The 21,269-nt window shown below is 41.5% G+C and overlaps 1 protein-coding gene across 1 annotated transcript in view; it reads left to right on the top strand.

Annotated features, from left to right (window-relative positions):
• The window catches only part of SMYD3 (SET and MYND domain containing 3), a 980,023-nt gene that overhangs the window by 633,488 nt on the left and 325,266 nt on the right, over positions 1–21,269 (top strand). The window contains exon 9 of the mRNA XM_073628021.1: positions 16,374–16,484. Within this exon, the coding sequence (XP_073484122.1) occupies positions 16,374–16,484 (111 nt within the window). The remainder of the gene's footprint in view (positions 1–16,373; positions 16,485–21,269) is intronic.

Genomic DNA, 21,269 nt, shown 5'->3' on the forward strand with positions numbered 1-21,269 from the left:
TGCTTTGGGGTAGCCCCCCAAAACACCTTGTCCCCATGTTGATGAGGACAAGGGCCTCATCCCCGCAACCCGGGCCGGTGGTTGTGGGGGTCTGCGGGTGGGGGGCTTATCGGAATCTGGAAGCCCCCTTTAACAAGGGGACCCCCAGATCCCGCCCCCCCTGTGTGAAATGGTAAGGGGGTACTTACCCCTACCATTTCACTAAAAAACTGTCAAAAATGTTAAAAATGACAAGAGACAGTTTTTGCTTCTTCTTTCTTCCTTCATCTTCTTCTGGTTCTTCCTCCGGCATTCTCGTCCAGCATCTCCTCCGCGGTGTCTTCTATCTTCTTCTCCTCGGGCCGCTCTGCACCCATGGCATGGGGGGAGGCTCCCGCTCTTCTCTTCATCTTCTTCATCTTCTTCTTCTTTTCTTCTCTTCTTCTCTTCTTCTCTTCTTCTCTTCTTCATTTTCTTCTCCGGGCCGCTCCGCATCCATGCTGGCATGGAGGAAGGCTCCTGCTGTGTGACGGCATCTCCTCGTCTGACGGTTCTTAAATAACGGGGGGTGGGGCCACCTGGTGACCCCGCCCCCTCTGACGCACGGTGACTTGACGGGACTTCCCTGTGACATCACGGGGAATGCCACAGGGAAGTCCCGTCATGTCCCGTGCGTCAGAGGGGGCGGGGTCACCGGGTGGCCCCGCCCCCCGTTATTTGAGAACCGTCAGACGAGGAGATACCGTCACTCAGCGGGAGCCTCCCTCCATGCCAGCATGGATGCGGAGCGGCCCGGAGAAGAAAATGAAGAAGAGAAGAAGATGAAGAGAAGAGCGGGAGCCTCCCCCCATGCCATGGGTGCGGAGCGGCCCGAGGAGAAGAAGATAGAAGACGCCGCGGAGGAGATGCTGGACGAGAACGCCGGAGGAAGAACCAGAAGAAGAAGAAGATGAAGGAAGATAGAAGAAAGAAGAAGAATTTAAATAAAGGAATTGTCAAAAACTGTCTCTTGTCATTTTTAACATTTTTGACAGTTTTTTAGTGAAATGGTAGGGGTAAGTACCCCCTTACCGTTTCACACGGGGGGCCGGGATCTGGGGGTCCCCTTGTTAAAGGGGGCTTCCAGATTCCGATAAGCCCCCCACCCGCAGACCCCCACAACCACCGGCCAGGGTTGTGGGGATGAGGCCCTTGTCCTCATCAACATGGGGACAAGGTGTTTTGGGGGGCTACCCCAAAGCACCCTCCCAATGTTGAGGGCATGTGGCCTGGTATGGTTCAGGAGGGGGGGGCCGCACTCTCGTCCCCCCCTCTTTTCCTGCGGCCTGCCAGGAAGGGTCTGGTATGGAATTTAGGGGGACCCCCACGTCATTTTTTTTTTTTATTTTGGCCGGGGTTCCCCTTAATATCCATACCAGACCTGAAGGGCCTGGTATGGAATTTAGGGGGACCCCCACGTCATTTTTTTTTTTTAATTTTGGTTCGGGGTTCCCCTGTGGGGAATTCCCATGCCGTTTTTATCAATGAACTTCTATGTGTATTGTCGGACCGGCAATGCAATAGCCGCGAGTAGTTTTAAATCGTTTTTTTCCTTCGAAATGTAATTTTGCTGTCAGACTGTTCTAAACACAGGAAACATGCGCCCCTTTACAGGCATACTATAGACACCCCCCAGCTATGAAATTTAAAGGGATATTACACTTTTATTGTTTGACTTTAAGCATTTTTAAAATCACTGCTCCTGAAAAAACGTCCGTTTTTAAAACTTTCTTTTGCATTGATCCATGTCCCCTGGGGCAGGACCCAGGTCCCCAAACACTTTTTATGACAATAACTTGCATATAAGCCTTTAAAATTAGCACTTTTGATTATTCATGTTCGTGTCCCATAGACTTTAACGGTGTTCGCTTGTTCGAACGAACTTTTTTCCTGTTCGCATGTTCTGGTGCGAGCCGAACAGGGGGGTGTTCGGCTCATCCCTAGCGATGATCAGTGATTTTTATCAAGACTGCGATATTGCTGCGGACAAATTGGACACTTTTGACACATTTTTGGGAGCATTGAGAATTATACAGTGATCAGTGCTATAAAAATGCATTGATTACTGTGTAAATGTCACTGGCAGGGAAGAGGTTAACACTAGGGGGTGATCAAGGGGTTAACTGTGTTCCCTAGGTGTGTTCTAACTGTGGGGGGGTGGGACTGATTAGGGGAGGAGAAAGATCTGTGTTCATACTTAGTATGAACACCCAATCTGTCTCAGCTCCCCTGACAGAACCAGGATTTGTGTGTTTATACACACAGATCCTGGTTCTCGCTCTGTCATGAGAGATCGCGGGTGCCAGGCGGTCATCGCACCTACCGGGCACTCACATCGGCTCCGGGCACACACGCTGCGGGCGTCTTAAAGGGCTGACGTACAGCTATGCTGGCTCGCCCAGGGGAGCCATTCTACTGCAGTATAACTGCGGCGGCCGATCTGGAACCAGTTAAAACACGTCAAGATTTTTTTTTTTTGCTGTCTGTGTGCCACTGGGAACACAAAAGGAAGGTAGAAGAGATCTCTCAAGGTAAGTAAAATTCTCTTTAGAAAGCTATCAAAAAAACTAGTATCCCCATTCGCCATTGGAAGATTTCACCTCTATTCCTATTCAGTAAGCCCTCGTTAATATGGGCGTACTACAGCATACAGCCATGCAAAGGCTTCGTTTACCTTCACTGGGATGCACTGGTGTTCTGTTCATCCCCGTGCAGGTAGTTCCATTCATGTCAATTTTAACACAGCAGCTGCATGGACAGAGCCGCTGCTCCCAATTTGACATCCGTGTAGGCGTGTGCAGGGCCCCAAATGCAGACATGCACCCTCACCTGCACATATGTCAAACTGGGAGCATCAATTGTGTCTATGCAGCCACTGTGTCCTAACTGACATGAATAGGAGTGCCTGCACAAGGTACATGGAACACCTATGCTACCCCATACCGGTAAACACAGTCCTCACAAAGGCAAATGCACCCATGTGAAAAAGGGCAAACTAATCAAAATTAAGGAATTTACTTCACTTTCTGGTTCCAACGGTAATATTTACTGTGGCTGAGTGTGACAGTTTGGGTGCTTCTGCCAAGGTACAGCTTCCTCCACTCTGGAACACGGAAGTAGGTATTATAGCTGAGCATTGCACCCGAGAACTAGACAACTCTAGCTTAGGTACAAACTGTAACTGACTTTATTGTGAATTCACACAGAATATATACCACCACACAAAATCAGATCACAAGAGGCTGATCACATTATTCTAAATAATGCAATTTGTAAACAGTATTATCATTAGCACATCTAAGGAACAGCCAATGTAAACAGTATTCTAATTAAACAGTAAGCTAATTAACGACTAGTCACCTAGGCAAGCCTATCATTATCACTAAGAATGAAAGAAAATCACAAATTTTCTGTTGTTACAACAGGAATAGAGGGGAAATCTAGTCCTAGATTTAGGCACTAGTCCTGGTGACAACTAAGAGGGGATTGTCCCTCACTTTGGAGGCAACTTCCTGTTGTGCCTGCGGGACAAGGAAGAGAAGGGAAATCTCTCTAATAGGACACAGATGGCAAAACACTTCAGTTCTACTTTTAAGTGGTATCAACACATTGGTTAATAAGTATGTATTTATATATAGGTGTTATATAATAGCTTTATTTGTTCTGCCTTAGTGTTATGTCAGCATCAAGGACACATTATAAATCCTTACTTGTTGAATTAGGAAAATGATTGAAAGAAGAGTATGCAGTTAGTAAACAGTGAAGGTCAATTGGGAATGGATAGGAAATCTTGGGGTCAAGTGTATGGAACAAATAGAAGTATAATGAGATGTATTGTCTTTCACAGTTTTGTATGGTATATAAAAAATACAGAACAGTCTGTCTTGAAAACCTTGTTGTTTTCAGAATAAATTGCAGAACCATCAGACAACAGACAGAATATGTAGGAGTTGAGCTGAAAAATTATTTTGCTTACAAAATTAGAAAAAGTAGCAATAGTGAGAGATGTAGGTTATGAGAGGTCAAATACATTTAGTGTGATATATTCCAGACACCCTATACCAGTGATTTATTGACACCATTAAAAGCATAGTTTTCCTAATAAGCAGTATAAACACATTAAATACAAACATACATGCAGTTCTTAGGGCTCAGTTTGAGCCATATGCATATGGCAATGTGCATTTCATTATTTGGATGCCGTTAAATCATTAAGTGTTTGTGTATTTTATACATAGAGTTAGTCAGATTGACCCTTGCCCTGGTGAATACCACAGTCACACAAACGTCAGCAAAACACTTGAACCAGACTGGTCATAAACCAATTAACCTATCAGAGTGTTCTTTTTAAATTTTGGTAGCACAAACATGAGCCTAATTTGCAAACTCTATCCAGATAGTGTCTTGGTGAGTCTACTGCTGCAATGCAGAACTGTGCCATACAACAACAGTCTTTCTAAAGTTTTTGCCTCTTGATCAGTTCAATATGTGACTTTCTACTATGCAGGTTAATTAGTTTTTGGCTTCAGCAGAGATCAGATTTGTTTCTTTCCAAAAGATGTTGAACTCTTTAGTGATTAGGTCTTGTAGTAATGAGATTTAAACGAAATTCTGCCATGGCTTCTTTTGGCTAGTTAATTCATTCACAAACACTATTTATCTAATTAAATTCATATTAATATCAGTTTTGTGTGTTCTCTATAATGTCAGTGTATTTCAAGATTAAAAAACAAGCACAGACCAAATAATTTTTTTTAATTTAAGAAGGAAAACATAAATATTCTTCTATCTTTAACAATACCTTAGAAGCATGTGGAAAGAGTGTTTATTTAATACCTTGCAACAATTTCATAACTATCTTGTCAAAATGGTGTCCCAGAGAAGCAAGTGTGTACAAAAGTAAATAAAAGAACACATTGTGCTGCATTTTTTTTTCACTCACTGTGGCACGAGTAATTAAAAAAATAAGTAAATGCGTACATTAAAAAAAAAGTACATTGAAAGAATGGACCAATACATTTCCAGCATGGGATGCTTATTGTATAGATTTGTATAATTTTGGTACACATACAGTAATAAAACCCAGTTTTACATCATTTTGTTGTAACTCAAAAAAAAAAAAGTGGCTTCCTTACTGAACATGTTACTAAGTTTCACGGATCTGCTTTGTAGCTGAACTTGAATATTGGGCAAAGAAGACATGAAATAATATAACACCTGGCAGACTGACCATAACAATCAAATTTTTGATCCTTACATCAATTTCAAACAACGTAAATTTAGTCTGTTCTGAATTTTGTATAGTTATAGACAGTGAGGGCATAAGTATGTGCAGCAAAAAGCCATAGGAAAATCAGTTTAAGTTTTCTACTTTCCAAATATTCATCCTAATTTAATTCTGTCTCAAAATTTGAGCAATTTATACTGAACATATGATGAAAACATGCACCGTCACAGGTTACCTACTGTCTTTCAAAACAATCAGAAGGCCTATAGATATAGGTAGCTGAAATTTCCAAATTCAAATCTCAAGGTTTCCTATAAAGATTATGCTTGGCTCTACCCTTCCCACCTTTAGAGCCTTCTTGTTGGCCTATTAGTGTGATGGATGGCCGTACTAACCAAAAGAGAGGTTTAGGTAGCCAAGGGTAAGGAAAAGCTTGACTGGAAAGGTTAAAAATGAATAACATAGTAGCTTGCCGTCCACTCATTACAGCAGTGTAATTCCCTCCTTCAACTTGTATTTAACTGGTTCTGTGCTCTAGATAACGTCTTGTCCTAGTTGGCAAAGCTCTGTCCTGCTTGGGGAACTGAGTGGTTCCCCAAGCAGGAGCAATGATATCACTCCAGGATGTGTGCTGCCTGTGGCCTGATGTGCTGATGCACAGTGCACCAGCAGACACAGCTTATAGTTCACAGGAAGCCGAGGCATCAAAGGAGGGAGATGTGCACCTGTGCATTCAGCAGCAATACATAAACAGTAGTGACTGAGAGGAGTGGGTGGATGCATTGATTTTTAAGGCCAGAAAGAAACTAGTAGTCTGCTATATTAAAAAAAAATGACTGACTTTTTTTTATAATCCAAGTCTATCATGACATTGCCTAATAACTTTTGGGATTCATGTAGGAAGGTTTATTCATTTTTAGATGTATTTTTTTCGCAGCTCCCCAACAACCCGTACCCACTGGCTTTGTTCAGAAGCCAAAGGTGATACCCAGAAGCCAAAGGTGATACCCAGTACTTGGAAATTTAGATGAACACATGATTTCCTCTATGTGACAGCACTGGGCTAACCAGTGTTGGCATAGGAAAGTCCATAGCCCTGTGTGAGCTATAACTCTGAAATGTAAGACATTGAGCATACAGTTTGTGGCTGTGGAAATATGCAGTAACTTAAACCTGTTGTGTTGCCCTGATTCACTTTAAGCTGCTTATGTCTCTGGACCCACTGATTGATTTGTCACATTATTTTCACTTAACCTCTTTAGCCCTTCGGTTTATCGAAAGTCTGAAGAGGTTAAACAAGCTCTTGGCTGCAGTACCAGCCAGTTCTTTACCAGCTAGCTCCTGGCATTATTGTAAAAAGTAGTTACTAATGGGTGCCACTACTCCCCCCCCCTCCCCCGGTGCAACCATTTAATTGGTTCCTGGGCTTTATCGCTCCCTCCCAGGAGCCAGAGACTACAACTAATCACATCAGAATGGTGAGTGGGAGGGGCTCAGGGAACATCCTTTCCCTGATCTCCTCTGCTGACTTTGAACATGGAAGCACTCAGCTCTGAGCACTTCTGGTTCACAGCTGTCAAAATCCCAACCAGAAAGCCAAGTAACCATCTTTTCATATTATGCTCAGCTTGATGTGCCTCTTTCCTGATAGCTTTACTTTAAGAACAGTCCTGCTGATGAAGGTGTGGAAATCAAAAAATGCTTAATAATAGTGTCTCATAGCAAACTGACAGAAAAGCCTGAAATATATCTACATTAATTTGACTTTCTGATATAAAGCCCAAAATCCATTCACTGGGTCCTGAAGAAGCAGCTTCACAAAGCCAGCAGAGTATTGCAACCATGATCACAGGTGCAATTCACAGGCTCATGAATTGTTTAACCCCAGCCCCAGGTCTATATGGAGGTTCAAACCTTCTGTTATGTGGCTGGAGGAAGTAAACAGTAGACTTCAAAGGCGATTATGTCACCACACTTAAGCCAGCATGATCTGTGAGTCTCTCTGCTGCAGTGGCAGATGGGAGTTGTAGTCTTCCCATTCCCAGATCCATGTGAATAGATGATATGGCTGTGTAAGCGAATACTTTAAATTGAAATAATGACTGGATACTACAGGCAAAAGCACTCCATTATTCAGGTAGGTGGGGGTAGTTTGAGTGTGGGGGGCTGGGGACTAAATGTAGGCTGGGACACTAAATATAGTTGTAACATAAAACATGATCCCAAAGGGGAGATATGCCTTTAATGGGCTTCTAACCATAGCTTCTCTATTTAATACACAAAAATATAGTTTTGGTTTTGATCACCCTTGAAAGTACTGTTATGTTAATGTTATTATTTATAAACAAAGAAAAAAAAAATCTAGCTACCAATCAGGGTTAGATGGGATAACAGTTCTTTCTCAAAAATATTTATTACATTTGTAAGCGAAAATTGTATAAAACTGACATTAAAATCTGAACAAATACCCAGTGGTAAGTCAGAGTACTGTAATTACCCGAAGGAGGACATCGTTCAGGAAGTATAAACAATCATTAGAAGATGTTCCACATCATATATCTCAGACTATATACCTGAAAGAGCTCAAGGATAATTAAATGTACAGTACTGTATGGAGAACAAAGCATTACTTCAACCTTTCAGCATGACATCTACTGCTTTTAAAAGAGAAATATATTCAAACATCAGCAAGAATTTCAAGAGCATGTCCAACGCTTCAGAAACAATTCTAAAAGGTGAGTATTATGCTGCAGATGACTTTCCAAGCCTTTTACCAGATTTCAATCCACTTACAGTATGCCAAATGGTTCCAATAAACTCTCAAAATCACCAATTGTGTGTCTTCTCCTTTATTCACCTTTGCTTCCCAAATATCTTCAACTCATCACATGTGAAACCCAAAATGAAAGTCATATAGTGTGGTATTTTATAAATAAATGGAAACAAACATACGCTCTATTGTCTAAAAGTATTGGGATGCCTGCCTTTACACGCAAATGAACTAATGGCATCCCAGTCTTAGTCTGTAGGGTTTAACACTGAGTTGTCGCACCATTTGCAGCTATAACAGCTTTAACACTTCTGGGAAGGCTGTCCACAAGGTTTAGGAGTGTGTCTATGGGAATGTAATTTATGAGGTCAGGCACTGATGATGGATGGGAAGGCCAGGTTTGCAGTCTCTGCTATAACTCATCCCAAAAGTGTGCTATCAGCTTGAGGTCAGGACACTGTGCAGTCCAGTTAAGTTCCTCCACTTCAAACTCGCTTTGTGGGAGCATGAAAGTGTACAAAATGTCTTGGTATGCTACGCCTTAAGAGTTCCCTTTACTGAAACTATAGGGGCCAAGCCCAACCCCTGAAAAACAACCCCATACCATAATCCCCTTCTCCACCAAATGATTTGGACCAGTGCACAAAGCAAGGTCCATAAAGACATGGATGAGTGAGTTTGGGGTAGAGGAACTTGACTGGCCTGCACAGAGTCCTGACCTCAACCCGATAGAACACCTTTGGGATGAATTAGAGCAGAGACTGTGAGCCAGGCCTTCACGTCCAACATCAATGCCTGACCTCACAAATGCGCTTCTGGAAGAATGGTCAAACATTCCCATAGATACACTCCTAAACCTTGTGGACAGCCTTCCCAGAAGAGTTGAAGCTGTTATAGCTGCAAAGGGCGGGCCAACTTAATATTGAACCCTACGGACTAAGACTGGGATGTCATTAAAGTTCATGTGCGTGTAAAGACAGGCATCCTAATACTTTTGACAATATAGTGTATCTATATTGTGCACACATGTGAATATACCAACATCAGTGTGCCACCAGTGATAAAGTGGTGCATCCACCACTTGTGCAGCCTCTTACCAAATAATCAAATTTAAAATGGCATATCATTCCATTCCAGGTAGGTGGATCAACAACCCTTGGTGTTCCTCCTCTCTGTATAACTCAGAAGAAAAATGCTGTAAAGATTAACACTGCAAATATGATTAATAAATAAATCATGCTCAAATTTAAATCAATATTAAAGTTCGGACCTGTGATTCCCAAAACACATGCCAGCCTAATGTGTACTAACCCCCTACCAGCGGTAGGTCCTTTAAGGCACAAAATCTGGTAATCTTAGATCTTTCTTCCAGTCTTCTCTGTGCTCTACATTAATACCAACTATAAAGTGCAAATCCATGATTCCCACACGCCTGCCACCTTGATATGTGCTAAACACCTTAACAAAATGTTTATACTGAGAGGAGGAACACCAAGGGTTGTTGATCCACTGACCTACCTGGAATGGAATGATAAACAGTTTTAATTTGATCATTTGGTAAAAAGCTGCACAAATGGCTGGTGGAGAACTTTATCAATGGTGGTGCACTGATGTTGGTTTATTCACATGTGAGCACAATATAGATATGTTTGTTTCCATTTGTTTATAAAATACTACAGTACAGGAGTTTCTTTTGGGTTTCACATCTGATGAGTAAAAGATATTTGGGAAGTAAAGGTGAATTAAAGAGACTTTGCACAATTTGTGATTTTGACAGTTTATTCGACCTATTTAGCATGAATGGATTGGAAATCTGGTAAAAGGTTTGGAAAGTAATCTGCAGGTTAATACTCACCTTTTAGAATTGTTCCTGAAACAAATGTTTTCAGTGGGTTAACTTAGGAGGGCAACCCTCACGCTCTTAACAATATTCACCATACTAGCATTATATACAGTGGGGACGGAAAGTATTCAGACCCCCTTACATTTTTCACTCTTTGTTATATTGCAGCCATTTGCTAAAATCATTTACGTTCATTTTTTTTCCTCATTAATGTACACACAGCACCCCATATTGACAGACCAATTTTCAGCTTTCAGTGCTCTCACACTTTGAATGACAATTACTCAGTCATGCAACACTGTACCCAAATGAAATTTTTGTCCTTTTTTTCACACAAATAGAGCTTTCTTTTGGTGGTATTTAATCGCCACTGGGTTCTTTATTTTTTGCGCTATAAAAGAAAAAAGACCAAAAATTCTGTAAAAAACTGCATTTTTCTTTGTTTCTGTTATAAAATTTTTCAAATTAGTAATTTTTTCTTCATATATTTTGGCCAAAATTTATACCACTACATATCGTTGGTAAAAATAAACCAAATCGGTGTATATTATTTGGTCTTTGTGAAAGTTATAGAGTCCACAAGCTATGGTGCCAATCTCTGAAAATTGATCACACCTGAATTACTGACGGCCTATCTAATTTCTTGAGACCCCAACATGCCAGAAAAGTACAAATACCCCCCAAATGACCCCTTTTTGGAAAGAAGACATTCCAAGGTATTTAGAAAGATGCATGATGAGTTTTTTGAAGTTGTCATTTTTTCCCAAAATTCTTTGCAAAATCAAGATTTTTTTTTAATTTTTTAATTTTTTTTCACAAAATTGTCATATTAGCAGGTCATTTCTCTCACACAGCATATGAATACCACAAATTACACCCCAAAACACATTCTGCTATTATTCCCGAGTACGGTGATACCACATGTGTGAGTCTTTTACACAGCATGGCCACATACAGAGGCCCAACTTGCAGGGAGCACCATCAGGCATTCTAGGAGAACCCAGGCCAATTCTGACATTTCTCTCCTACATGTAAAAATCATAATTTATTTGCTAGAAAATTACATAGAACCCCAAAACATTATATATATATATATATATATATATATATATATATATATATATATATTTTTTAGCAAAGACCCTAGAGAATACAATGGCGGTCATTGCAACTTTTTATCTCGCACGGTATTTGTGCAGCAATTTTTCAAATGCGTTTTTTAAAAAAAAAAAAACAGTTTTGTGCTTTAAAAAAAAAACAAAACAGTAAAGTTAGCCCAATGTTTTTGCATAATGTGAAAGATGAAGTTATGCCGAGTGAATAGATACCTAACATGTCACCCTTCAAAATTGCACATGCTCGTGGAATGGCGCCAAACTTCGCTACTTAAAAATCCCCATAGGAGACGCTTTAACATTTTTTACTGGTTACATGTTGTGAGTTACAGAGGAGGTCTAGGGCCAAAATTATTGCTCTTGCTCTATCGATCGCAGTGATACCTCACATGTGTGATTTGAACACCATTTTCGTATGTGGGCGCATCTTACGTATGCGTTCGTTTCTGCATGCGAGCACACTGGGACATGGGGAAATTTTTTTTTTTTTTTTTATTGTTCATTTTACTTTATTTATTTTAGTTTGAGGCTTTTTCCAAAAAATACATTTTTTGATCACTTTTATTTCTATTACAAGGAATGTAAACATCCTGTGTAATAGGAATATGGCATGACAGGTCCTCTTTACAGTGAGATATGGGGTCAATAAGACCCCACATCTCACCTCTAGGCTGGGAAGCCTGAAATAAAAAAAAAAATGGCTTCGATCATAGCGGTGAGTCGGTAGAAGCACCTGAGGGCGGCAAGAGGGGGGGACGTCCCCTCTGGCCTCCCGTAAGAATGATCAAGCAGTGGAACAGCCGCTATGATCATTCTCATGGTGTAGGGAATCGCAGGCTGAAAAAGCTGATATCTGAATGATGCCTGTAGCTGCACCCATCATTCAGATATCCCCGCACAAGGTCAAGGACGTTGTATGGCGGCCGGCGGGCGGAAGTGGTTAAAACACATTTTTTTTAACACAAAGTTGTCCATTTATACAATATTTCTAACACATAGCATGTACATACCAAAAATGACACCCCAAAATAGATTCTCCTACTCCTCCGGAGTACGGCGATATCACATGTGTGAGACTTCCACAGCCTGGCCACATACAGAGGCTGAGTACGGCAGAGTGTGGCTAAGTATGGCTGGGTATCACTAAGTATTGCAGAGTATGGCTGGGTATGGCAGAGTATGGCTGGGTATGGTGGGGTATTGTGGGGTATTGTGGGGTATTGCAGGGCATTGCAGAGTATTGCAGGGCATTGCAGAGTATTGCAGGGCATTGCAGAGTATTGCAGGGCATTGCAGAGTATTGCGGGGCATTGCAGAGTATTGCGGGGCATTGCAGAGTTTTGCAGCCTATTGCGGGGCATTTCAGAGTATTGCAGAGTATGGCTGGGTATGGCAGAGTATGGCGGGGTATTGTGGGGTATTGCAGGGCATTGCAGAGTATTGCAGAGTATTGCAGGGCATTGCAGAGTATTGCAGGGCATTGCAGAGTATTGCAGGGCATTGCAGAGTATTGCGGGGCATTGCAGAGTATTGCGGGGCATTGCAGAGTATTGCAGACTATTGCGGGGCATTGCAGAGTATTGCAGGGCATTGCAGAGTATTGCGGGGCATTGCAGAGTATTGCAGGGCATTGTAGAGTATTGCAGGGCATTGCAGAGTATTGCAGGGCATTGCAGAGTATTGCGGGGCATTGCAGAGTATTGGGGGTCATTGCAGAGTTTTGTGGGATATTGCAGAGTATTGCACAGGGTATTGCAGAGTATTGCACAGGGAATTGCAGAGTATTGCATAGGGAATTGCAGAGCATGGGGGGGTGGCTGAGCATGAAGGGATGGATGGATGCGACTGCACATGTCACTGAGCAGCGCTGTGGGCACTACACATCCAGCCCACAGCATGGCTCCCATCCGATCTCTCCCCCTCTGTACCGATCGGTACAGAGAGGGGAGGGAGGATCCGGTGTCATGACGCCGGTTTGTTTACATGTAATCGCTTCGTCATTTGACTGAGTGATCACATGGTAAACGGCTGCGATCAGCAGCCATTTACCGTGATGCGCCATGTCCTCTGGACCCGGCGGTCATGGATGTTCCCGTGTGCGCGCCCCAGGGGGCGCGCAGGAGCAGTTTTCTGGAATCACATCATATGACGTGATCCCAGAGTTATCCAACGGCCCTGCAGCCGTCATTTGGCTATGGGCCGGTTGGCAACTGGTTAAAAAAGAAGAACTGAAATATCACATGGTCCTAAGTATTCAGACCCTTTGCTGTGACACTCATATATTTAACTCAGGTGCTGTTCATTTCTTCTTATCATCCTTGAGATGGTTCTACACCTTCATTTGAGTCCAGCTGTGTTTGATTATACTGATTGGACTTGATTAGGAAAGCCACACACCTGTCTATATAAGACCTTACAGCTCACAGTGCATGTCAGAGCAAATGAGAATCATGAAATCAAAGGAACTGCCTGAAGAGCTCAGAGACAGAATTGTGGCAAGGCACAGATCTAGCCAAGGTTACAAAAAAAAATTCTGCTGCACTTAAGGTTCCTAAGTGGCCTCCATAATCCTTAAATGGAAGACGTTTGGGACGAACAGAACCCTTCCTAGAGCTGGCCGTCCGGCCAAACTGAGCTATCTGTGGAGAAGAGCCTTGGTAAGAGAGATAAAGAAGAACCCAAAGATCACTGTGGCTGAGCTCCAGAGATGCAGTCGGGAGATGGGAGAAAGTTGTAGAAAGTCAACCATCACTGCAGCCCTCCAACAGTCGGGGCTTTATGGCAGAGTAGCTGGACGGAAGCCTCTCCTCAGTGCAAGACACTTAAAAGCTTGCATGGAGTTTGCTAAAAAACACCTGAAGGACTCCAAAATGGTGAGAAATAAGATTCTCTGGTTTGATGAGACCAAGATAGAACTTTTTGGCCTTAATTCTAAGCAGTATGTGTGGAGAAAACCAGGCACTACTCATCACCTGTCCAATACAGTCCCAACAGTAAAGCATGGTGGTGGCAGCATCATGTTGTAGGGGTGTTTTTCAGCTGCAGGGACAGGATGACTGGTTGCAATCGAGGGAAAGATGAATGCGGCCAAGTACAGGGATAACCTTCTCCAGAGTGCTCAGGACCTCAGACTGGGCCGAAGGTTTACCTTCCAACAAGACAATGACCCTAAGCACACAGCTAAAATAATGAAGAAGTGGCTTCACAACAACTCCGTGACTGTTCTTGAATGGCCCAGCCAGAGCCCTGACTTAAACCCAATTGACCATCTCTGGAGAGACCTAAAAATGGCTGTCCACCAACGTTTACCATCCAACCTGACAGAACTGGAGAGGATCTGCAAGGAGGAATGGCAGAGGATCCCCAAATCCAGGTGTGAAAAACTTGTTGCATCTTTCCCAAAAATACTCATGGCTGTATTAGATCAAAAGGGTGCTTCCAATAAATACTGAGCAAAGGGTCTGAATACTTAGGACCATGTGATATTTCAGTTTTTCTTTTTTAATAAATCTGTAAAAATGTCAACAATTCTGTGTTTTTCTGTGAATATGGGGTACTGTGTGTACATTAATGAGGAAAAAAATGAACTTAAATGATTTTAGCAAATGGCTGCAATATAACAAAGAGTGAAAAATTTAAGGGGGTCTGAATACTCTCCGTCCCCACTGTATCATGGAGTGTACATGAATCCAAAACCGTCCGACCTTAGGACAGGTCCACCACGTGTGTAATGCTGTTCCCACCTGACTGCATCCCTGAAAACAAGAGGATGAAAAATCCGGATACGTTCCAGAGAGGAATTCAGGGCTTAGATACCATCTAGAAAAAACTTTGTAACGCCCCTGTGTGAATGGGGTCTAAGAGATTTGATTCTGCTTCTAAATAAATACTCCTCAGATAGAACAATCTAGAACCACAGATTTGAAAGCAGTTTTTCTTTATTTTTGTTTCTGTGTGTATTGTTTATGTATATAAGAATATGGTTAATTGTCAATTCTGTGTCCATTTTATCTGGATTTTTTTTTTTGTAAACTGAAAAAAAATTGTGCTTGGCTACTTGCTTTGAAACATCTAAGGAAAATCACATGTGTCTGTTAGCGGGAGAACAGCAGGGAATCATGAATCTGAATATTTAAAAAACACAAATAGTGCCATTTTTGAAAGACTTCTATTTTATAAAATGGGTACCCTAGGAGGCTTGGAGAAAGCAAAGAGAAAATAAATGGGAAGTTATTTTTGGTTGCAACGCACAGTCTATTGATTTTTGGTTTTAAGGCTACCTTATTCTCTATACAATTGTTTGAAATCCTGAGGAGCACAACTTGGCTTCTGTGCTTCAGCTACCCATGATATTCTGACTGTGTTTTCGCTCATGATATTGGAAACTTTTCCTGGGAGAAATGCATATTCTGCCTTTGCTAAATCCCCTTTGCAATTGCTATCCTCTGATCTTTTGGTTTCAATACTATGAGCCACTGACCTAGAACAAGTATAAAGTCAGGGAAAAGGAGCATATTTGTTCTAGGTCAGTAGTATCTCATTAGTATTCCAGTTTAAAGTATTCAATTTTTTGACAGCCGAGCAATTAGCATTTTCAGAAGGTTAGCAGAGATTATTCAAAAGCTTGCTTTTGTTTTGGTTTGTATATTCACGTTATGCCTTGTAGCTATTCTGTTAAGAATACTGTAAATCAAATTTGATTTAAAATAGAAACAAAGTTGAGGTCTGTAAAACTCATCATACACAGCTACAGAGATTTGAAATGTTTCTAAATAAAACCTGACAACAGTTTAATCAACATAATTACAATAAAGCCAAAACACGGTTTTATTTTTGGATTACGTAGGGAAAAGATAAAACCTTTGTTTGGTTTTTATTATGCCTGGAGATTTACTTATATGATAAGAGAAATGAGGTTACATTTGTCATCATAACAGCAATAAAAGAGAAATCTTCCAAATGGTACACCTTGACAACAAGTGTCTAAGATGATTTTAGCCTTGACTTTGGAAAGATTTGCTTTTGCACCTACTGTTGTGGTTCTGGGCCAGCAAGAACAGAGGAATCTCCCTAGAAAGCAGAGCATTAACACCAAAAATAAATGTTTTGACTTTTGTTATAGTTTAAATATAACGGAGAACTTTAGGTTTAGTTATAATTTATTAGAACATCCTACATTTATACTCTTGAACTTTAACATGGATAATATTTAATCGATGCACCACTTTAATTGCTGCTTATAAATAGAAATGTATATTTTCCAAATGATTCCCAAAAACATTTAGATATCTTGTTCATATTTTTCTATTATTATACTTCTAGTTTTTGTGTTCTGACTGTCCCACGTGTGTTCATTGTACAGACAGTACATATAACCCGTGTTTTTTTTTCATTTTACAGCTGACCATTAGTTACATTGATGTGAAGATGCCCACACATTTACGCCAGGTCCAATTGCAGCGCCAGTATTCTTTCACATGTGACTGTCACTGCTGCCTATCGAAAGATAAGGTATGTTGCATTTTTGTAGAGGAACAAAGTACTGGAGCCAGTTGTTGGGTGGACACTGGATGGGTTGTCGAGTTGTTTGGTTCCAGCTGCCATTTCCTAATTTCTTGTGGAAATGTTAACATTATCCTAAAGAATAGTTAAGCTGTACTGATATATGTACAGCATCATCTTCATTAATTTTAATGGAAATTTCTGCCTGTGAGCAGTACATATGGTTTAGCTGAGCGGACATGCTTGCCTAGAGCTCCACTCCCAGAGGGACAGGAATACCGCCTACAACATCAGCTCAATCGATCCGCTGTCACCCGCCACTTCTCGCATCATCAAAGCGTCACCCCGAGCTGTTAGTGTTGTTTTTGGGGGACCCTGGCCAAAGATGAAGACCAAATCAATCAAGGACGCTCTGGCCTGAGCCCCAGCTAATATGGCGCAGGTGCCATCTTCTCAAGCAGACACAACTCATTCACCGAAGCTCCTGCAGACACAGCCAGATGCTCAGGGTGAGTCCGATTCAGATGCCGCGGTTTTACAATCCGCAGTACAAACTGATGCTGCACCCCAAGCCTTACTTAGACAACTTGGACAGATTAAGAAAACGCTACACAAGGCCCAAAATAAACATCAGAACATATTACTGATAGCCTCACCCGCAAAATTCAGGAATCAAGCCACCATACGGCAGAGTTGGAAATTAGGTTTGATGAGCTTGAAAATCATACTCAGGACTATATGGCAGAGATTGAAACTCTTAAAGAGGAAAATACTATACTCCAACTCCCCACCTGGATGTTTACAAGAATAGGGCCAGACGTCCCAAATTGTGTATCAGGGGGATCCCTGAGACTCCCTGTGACTGACTCACCTATGACAGGGGCTAGGGGCTTTTGGAGGGGACTGAATGCTAGCCTCTTGCCTACCGCCTATGGGCCCTGGTATTTGAGGGAGCTACAAGCATTTAGGAAGATATTCTGTTATGTAGTGCAAAAGAACATGCGCCTCCTAAACCCAAAGGTGCACCCCGCGATATTATCGCCAAATTTTATTACTACTGTAGTAAAGGGCAACTTTTGGCCGCTGCCAGGGAGGAAGATAACCTGACCTTCCAAGGTACAATTATGAGATCTTTGCTGAATTTTCTCAGATTATAATTACTAATTGTTGAGCATTAAAACCTCAACTCCAAGTTCTTCAATGCCATTAACTCTTCTATCAGTGGAGTTTCCCGTTTGTGGTACTCTGCGTCTATCAGGGCTCCAGGTTAGTTTTTCATTCTGCTGAGGAATTGTAACATGCCTTACAAGATTTACAGCAGGCGGACCACTCTCACGATCTAGCAGGTTCACGTCGTCACTCAGCTTCCAATTCTCTGCAAAAGCCTGTGGCCTCTGCAGGTAATAGAGGCCGTCAGGGCCCAAACAAATGAGGACATTTTTGTCTCCCCTGCACCAGCATCAGCAGATTCTATAGACTGAATCTTATGAAGTCAACATGACTGTTCACTACCTTCCCTTGAACTCCAGTGAGGATTGATTACTGGTGACTACCTAGGTTTTACAGCCTATGTCTTCATTTCGGCAAGTATATGGGGACTATCTGATTTTTTTTATAATCCTTTTTTTTATTTTTGCTCCAACCCTCGGGGAAAGGACCTAACGTATGTTTAATTTCACCCTGAATCCTCTGGGTGATCATGTTGCGTTTTTCTCAAATAATCCTGATAATTGCATGTTTCCCTTTTTCCCCCTCTCTCTTCCTTTTACCCTTCCCTTTCTCCTCCCCTTCTTTCCCTTTCCACATTCTTCACCTGATTCCCATCTCACCTCCCTTATCTTTGATATTTGGTTTTGACTGATATTCTCCTTCCTTAGGAAAGAGCTGCATCTGATTAAGATGACCAGATGGATAGGCTGACTTAGTCTGAGTGTTTATTTTGGGGTTTCACGACCCAGATGGTGGCTACACGTGGCTTCGGCTGACATTATTTGTTGTTCTTTTTTCCTCTTTTATTTTAATTGATTTATATGTTGGGTCTCCCTTTATATTGAACCAGTCCATTAGCTGATAGTTCTTTGCGAATTTTCGGTCTCTTTCCTTCTCTTTTCCTTCTCCCCTTTTTCTATCCTTCCTAACTTTCATTCTCTACCCTCTGATTATTCATTCTCTCTTCTCCTTTTCTATTCAGAACAGCTATAGACTGAGGCCTTGTTAGGGTGATGATTTTAATTTATACAGTATGCACCTTTACTATTGATTTAGGTTCCCTCCAGGGATGATTTTTGCATTCCTAGATTGCTACACTCTGATCCCCATTTCTATTATGTGGGTATCTGAAGGACAATGCGTTTCTCCTTCACTACGCCCCACAGTATGGTTTCTTTATTATCGTTATGTGACATTGCGCTATACATGTTATTGTGCACCAGGTTCTTTCCTGTCCTCTCTTTTTCAGTTTTCTTCTCCTCCTCCTCCCCCAAGATAGTTGCAGCCTTGTTGCCAGGCCTTGTGTCAGTTGATCTTTTCCCTCAAGGGCTCGTATTATAGCCCCCGTGAACATCCTTTCCTTTAACGTCCAGGGTCTTAATATTCCATGTAAGAATACCAAGGCATTTTGGTTCTTTGCTGTAGCAAAGGCTCATATCCTCTGTCTCCAGGAGATGCATTTTACTACTCAGTCCACTCTCAAATTCTTTAGTTTGTTATACCCTCAAGTATATACTGCATCAGCTACAACTAAACAATGGGCAGTTCTACTGGTTTTCATCGAATTGTGCCTTTTAGACTCTCATCTGAATTTGAAGGCCCAGATTGTTGATACCTTGTTGTTACAGGCCACCTCTCAAACTCTGCTGTTACAATTGTGTCCTATTACGCCCCCAACAAACAGCCTACATCATTTCTCTCTCACCTTTTTAAGTGGTTGGCACTCATAACGCAATCCTCTTTTCTGGACAGGTAATATGAATGTAGTCAAGATGGAGATCTTAGCAAAATTTTTATATCTCTCCTACAAATCCCTTTACCATCATACTTCCTACGGATTGTACAGCGCATATTGTGACCTTCATTTGGGGCACATCTAAACCACATATTCCTAAAACTACTTTATTTCTCTCCAAACTTCAGGGGGGCCTAGGACTACCAAGCTTTGCCGCTTACTATTGCACAATTACCTAAATACCATGCAGCTAACGAAATCCCTCTTTGGGTTGCGATTGAGTCAGTTGGCTGTGATCTTATTTCTGTGGCTAACCTATTGTGAATAAACCAGTTTAACCGAGCTTCTGTATTTAATCCTGTTATGAAACATGCCCTCTCCTGATATAGGACAAGTTCAAAACAGTATATGGCCTGCAGTCACCCCACTCCTTTCCTTTCTCAGTAATGCAGCTTTTTTCTGGCTTGGGATTCTCACGCATCTTTAAGGTCTTCCATCTTACGTTGCTAAATGGGTACGTGACTTAGGGCGCATCTTTGATATGGCAGAATGGTCAGAGATAGGGTCTGCAACTAAGTCTTCTTCGCCTAAAGCCAATTACAAGGTTTTAGCCAGACGGTATTTGGTTCCTAGAATTTCTAAATATATCCCTAATTATTCGGCTAATTGTTTTCGTGGCTGTACAGATGTTGGTACTCACATGCACATTTGGTGGGATTGCCCAGCGCTACAAGGTTTTTGGAGTGCGATATTCGCATTGGAGTCAGAGGTGATCGAGCTATGCATACAGTTGGACCCATCAACTGCTCTTCTAAATTTGAAACCAATTAATATGACACATAGTCAATTTAAAGTCTTGCCACAAAACAAACTATAGCCAGAGCTTGGAAATCGCCACCTTTAATTGTAGCCAAAGTTAAACATCGAGAGAATCAAGCTCTATTTCATGCGAAAATGGAAGCCATTGGCAAAGATAAAATTGGCAAGTTTGATCAAATTTGGCAGCCTTGGATTAAACATTATTTACCCCCAGACTTCAATGAAACAGTGCTTATGCTTTGGTAACTTATTCTTATAGTCTAGCTATAGTTTGGGGACCGTGCTATCTTTGGGGAGTTCTTGGCTGGTCTTTTTCTGCTCTTACTCTATTTCTTACCTATTTTCTTTCCTGCGGATTTTATACCGCACTACTGGTCTTTATTTTCCTCCTCTTTCTCTTGGTTCTATGTTGCTTTTCTATTTTGCTGTCCATAATGGTTGCCCATTTTTGGTACTTCATAAATAACTTAACCCTACAACATAACATGAGCTTTTGATGAAGTAGGTTTCTAACGAACGCTACCAATGAGGTGGTTAGTGATTTGATTAGGTGGTACCATTTCACTTGATATCTATATTATCAGTTTTGTTTGATTTCTATGTTGAATCGTATGATGGCTACTACGTATATCATTTCTTGATCTCATCTTTCTGCAAATTGCTCCATGTGACACCCTATGGAGGTGTTCTATGTAACTTATACACACATGTACCATTATTTAGGTCGACTTCTGTATTGTCTAGTTATCCTCTTTTTGTAAACTCAATAAACAAGTTGAACAAGAAAATTTCAGCCTAGATCGCACAGTGCCACACGCGCCAATTCCATGATCAAACAAGTGACTAAAAAGTGGCACGCTTATGTAAAAGTTGTCCACGTACAAGTGGTATCCCTTTACAAATAAGGGTGACACCAAGTTCCACACAATCTTACCAGCGCTCTCTATGTAGTTTGGGCAGTTCTTGGGCTCCACGTGACTATCTTTTCCCTCATAAACCATAAAACTATATGTATAGCCCTGTCACAGAGC

Source organism: Aquarana catesbeiana, linkage group LG04 (assembly GCF_042186555.1).
Source record: "Aquarana catesbeiana isolate 2022-GZ linkage group LG04, ASM4218655v1, whole genome shotgun sequence".
NCBI lineage: Eukaryota > Metazoa > Chordata > Amphibia > Anura > Ranidae > Aquarana > Aquarana catesbeiana.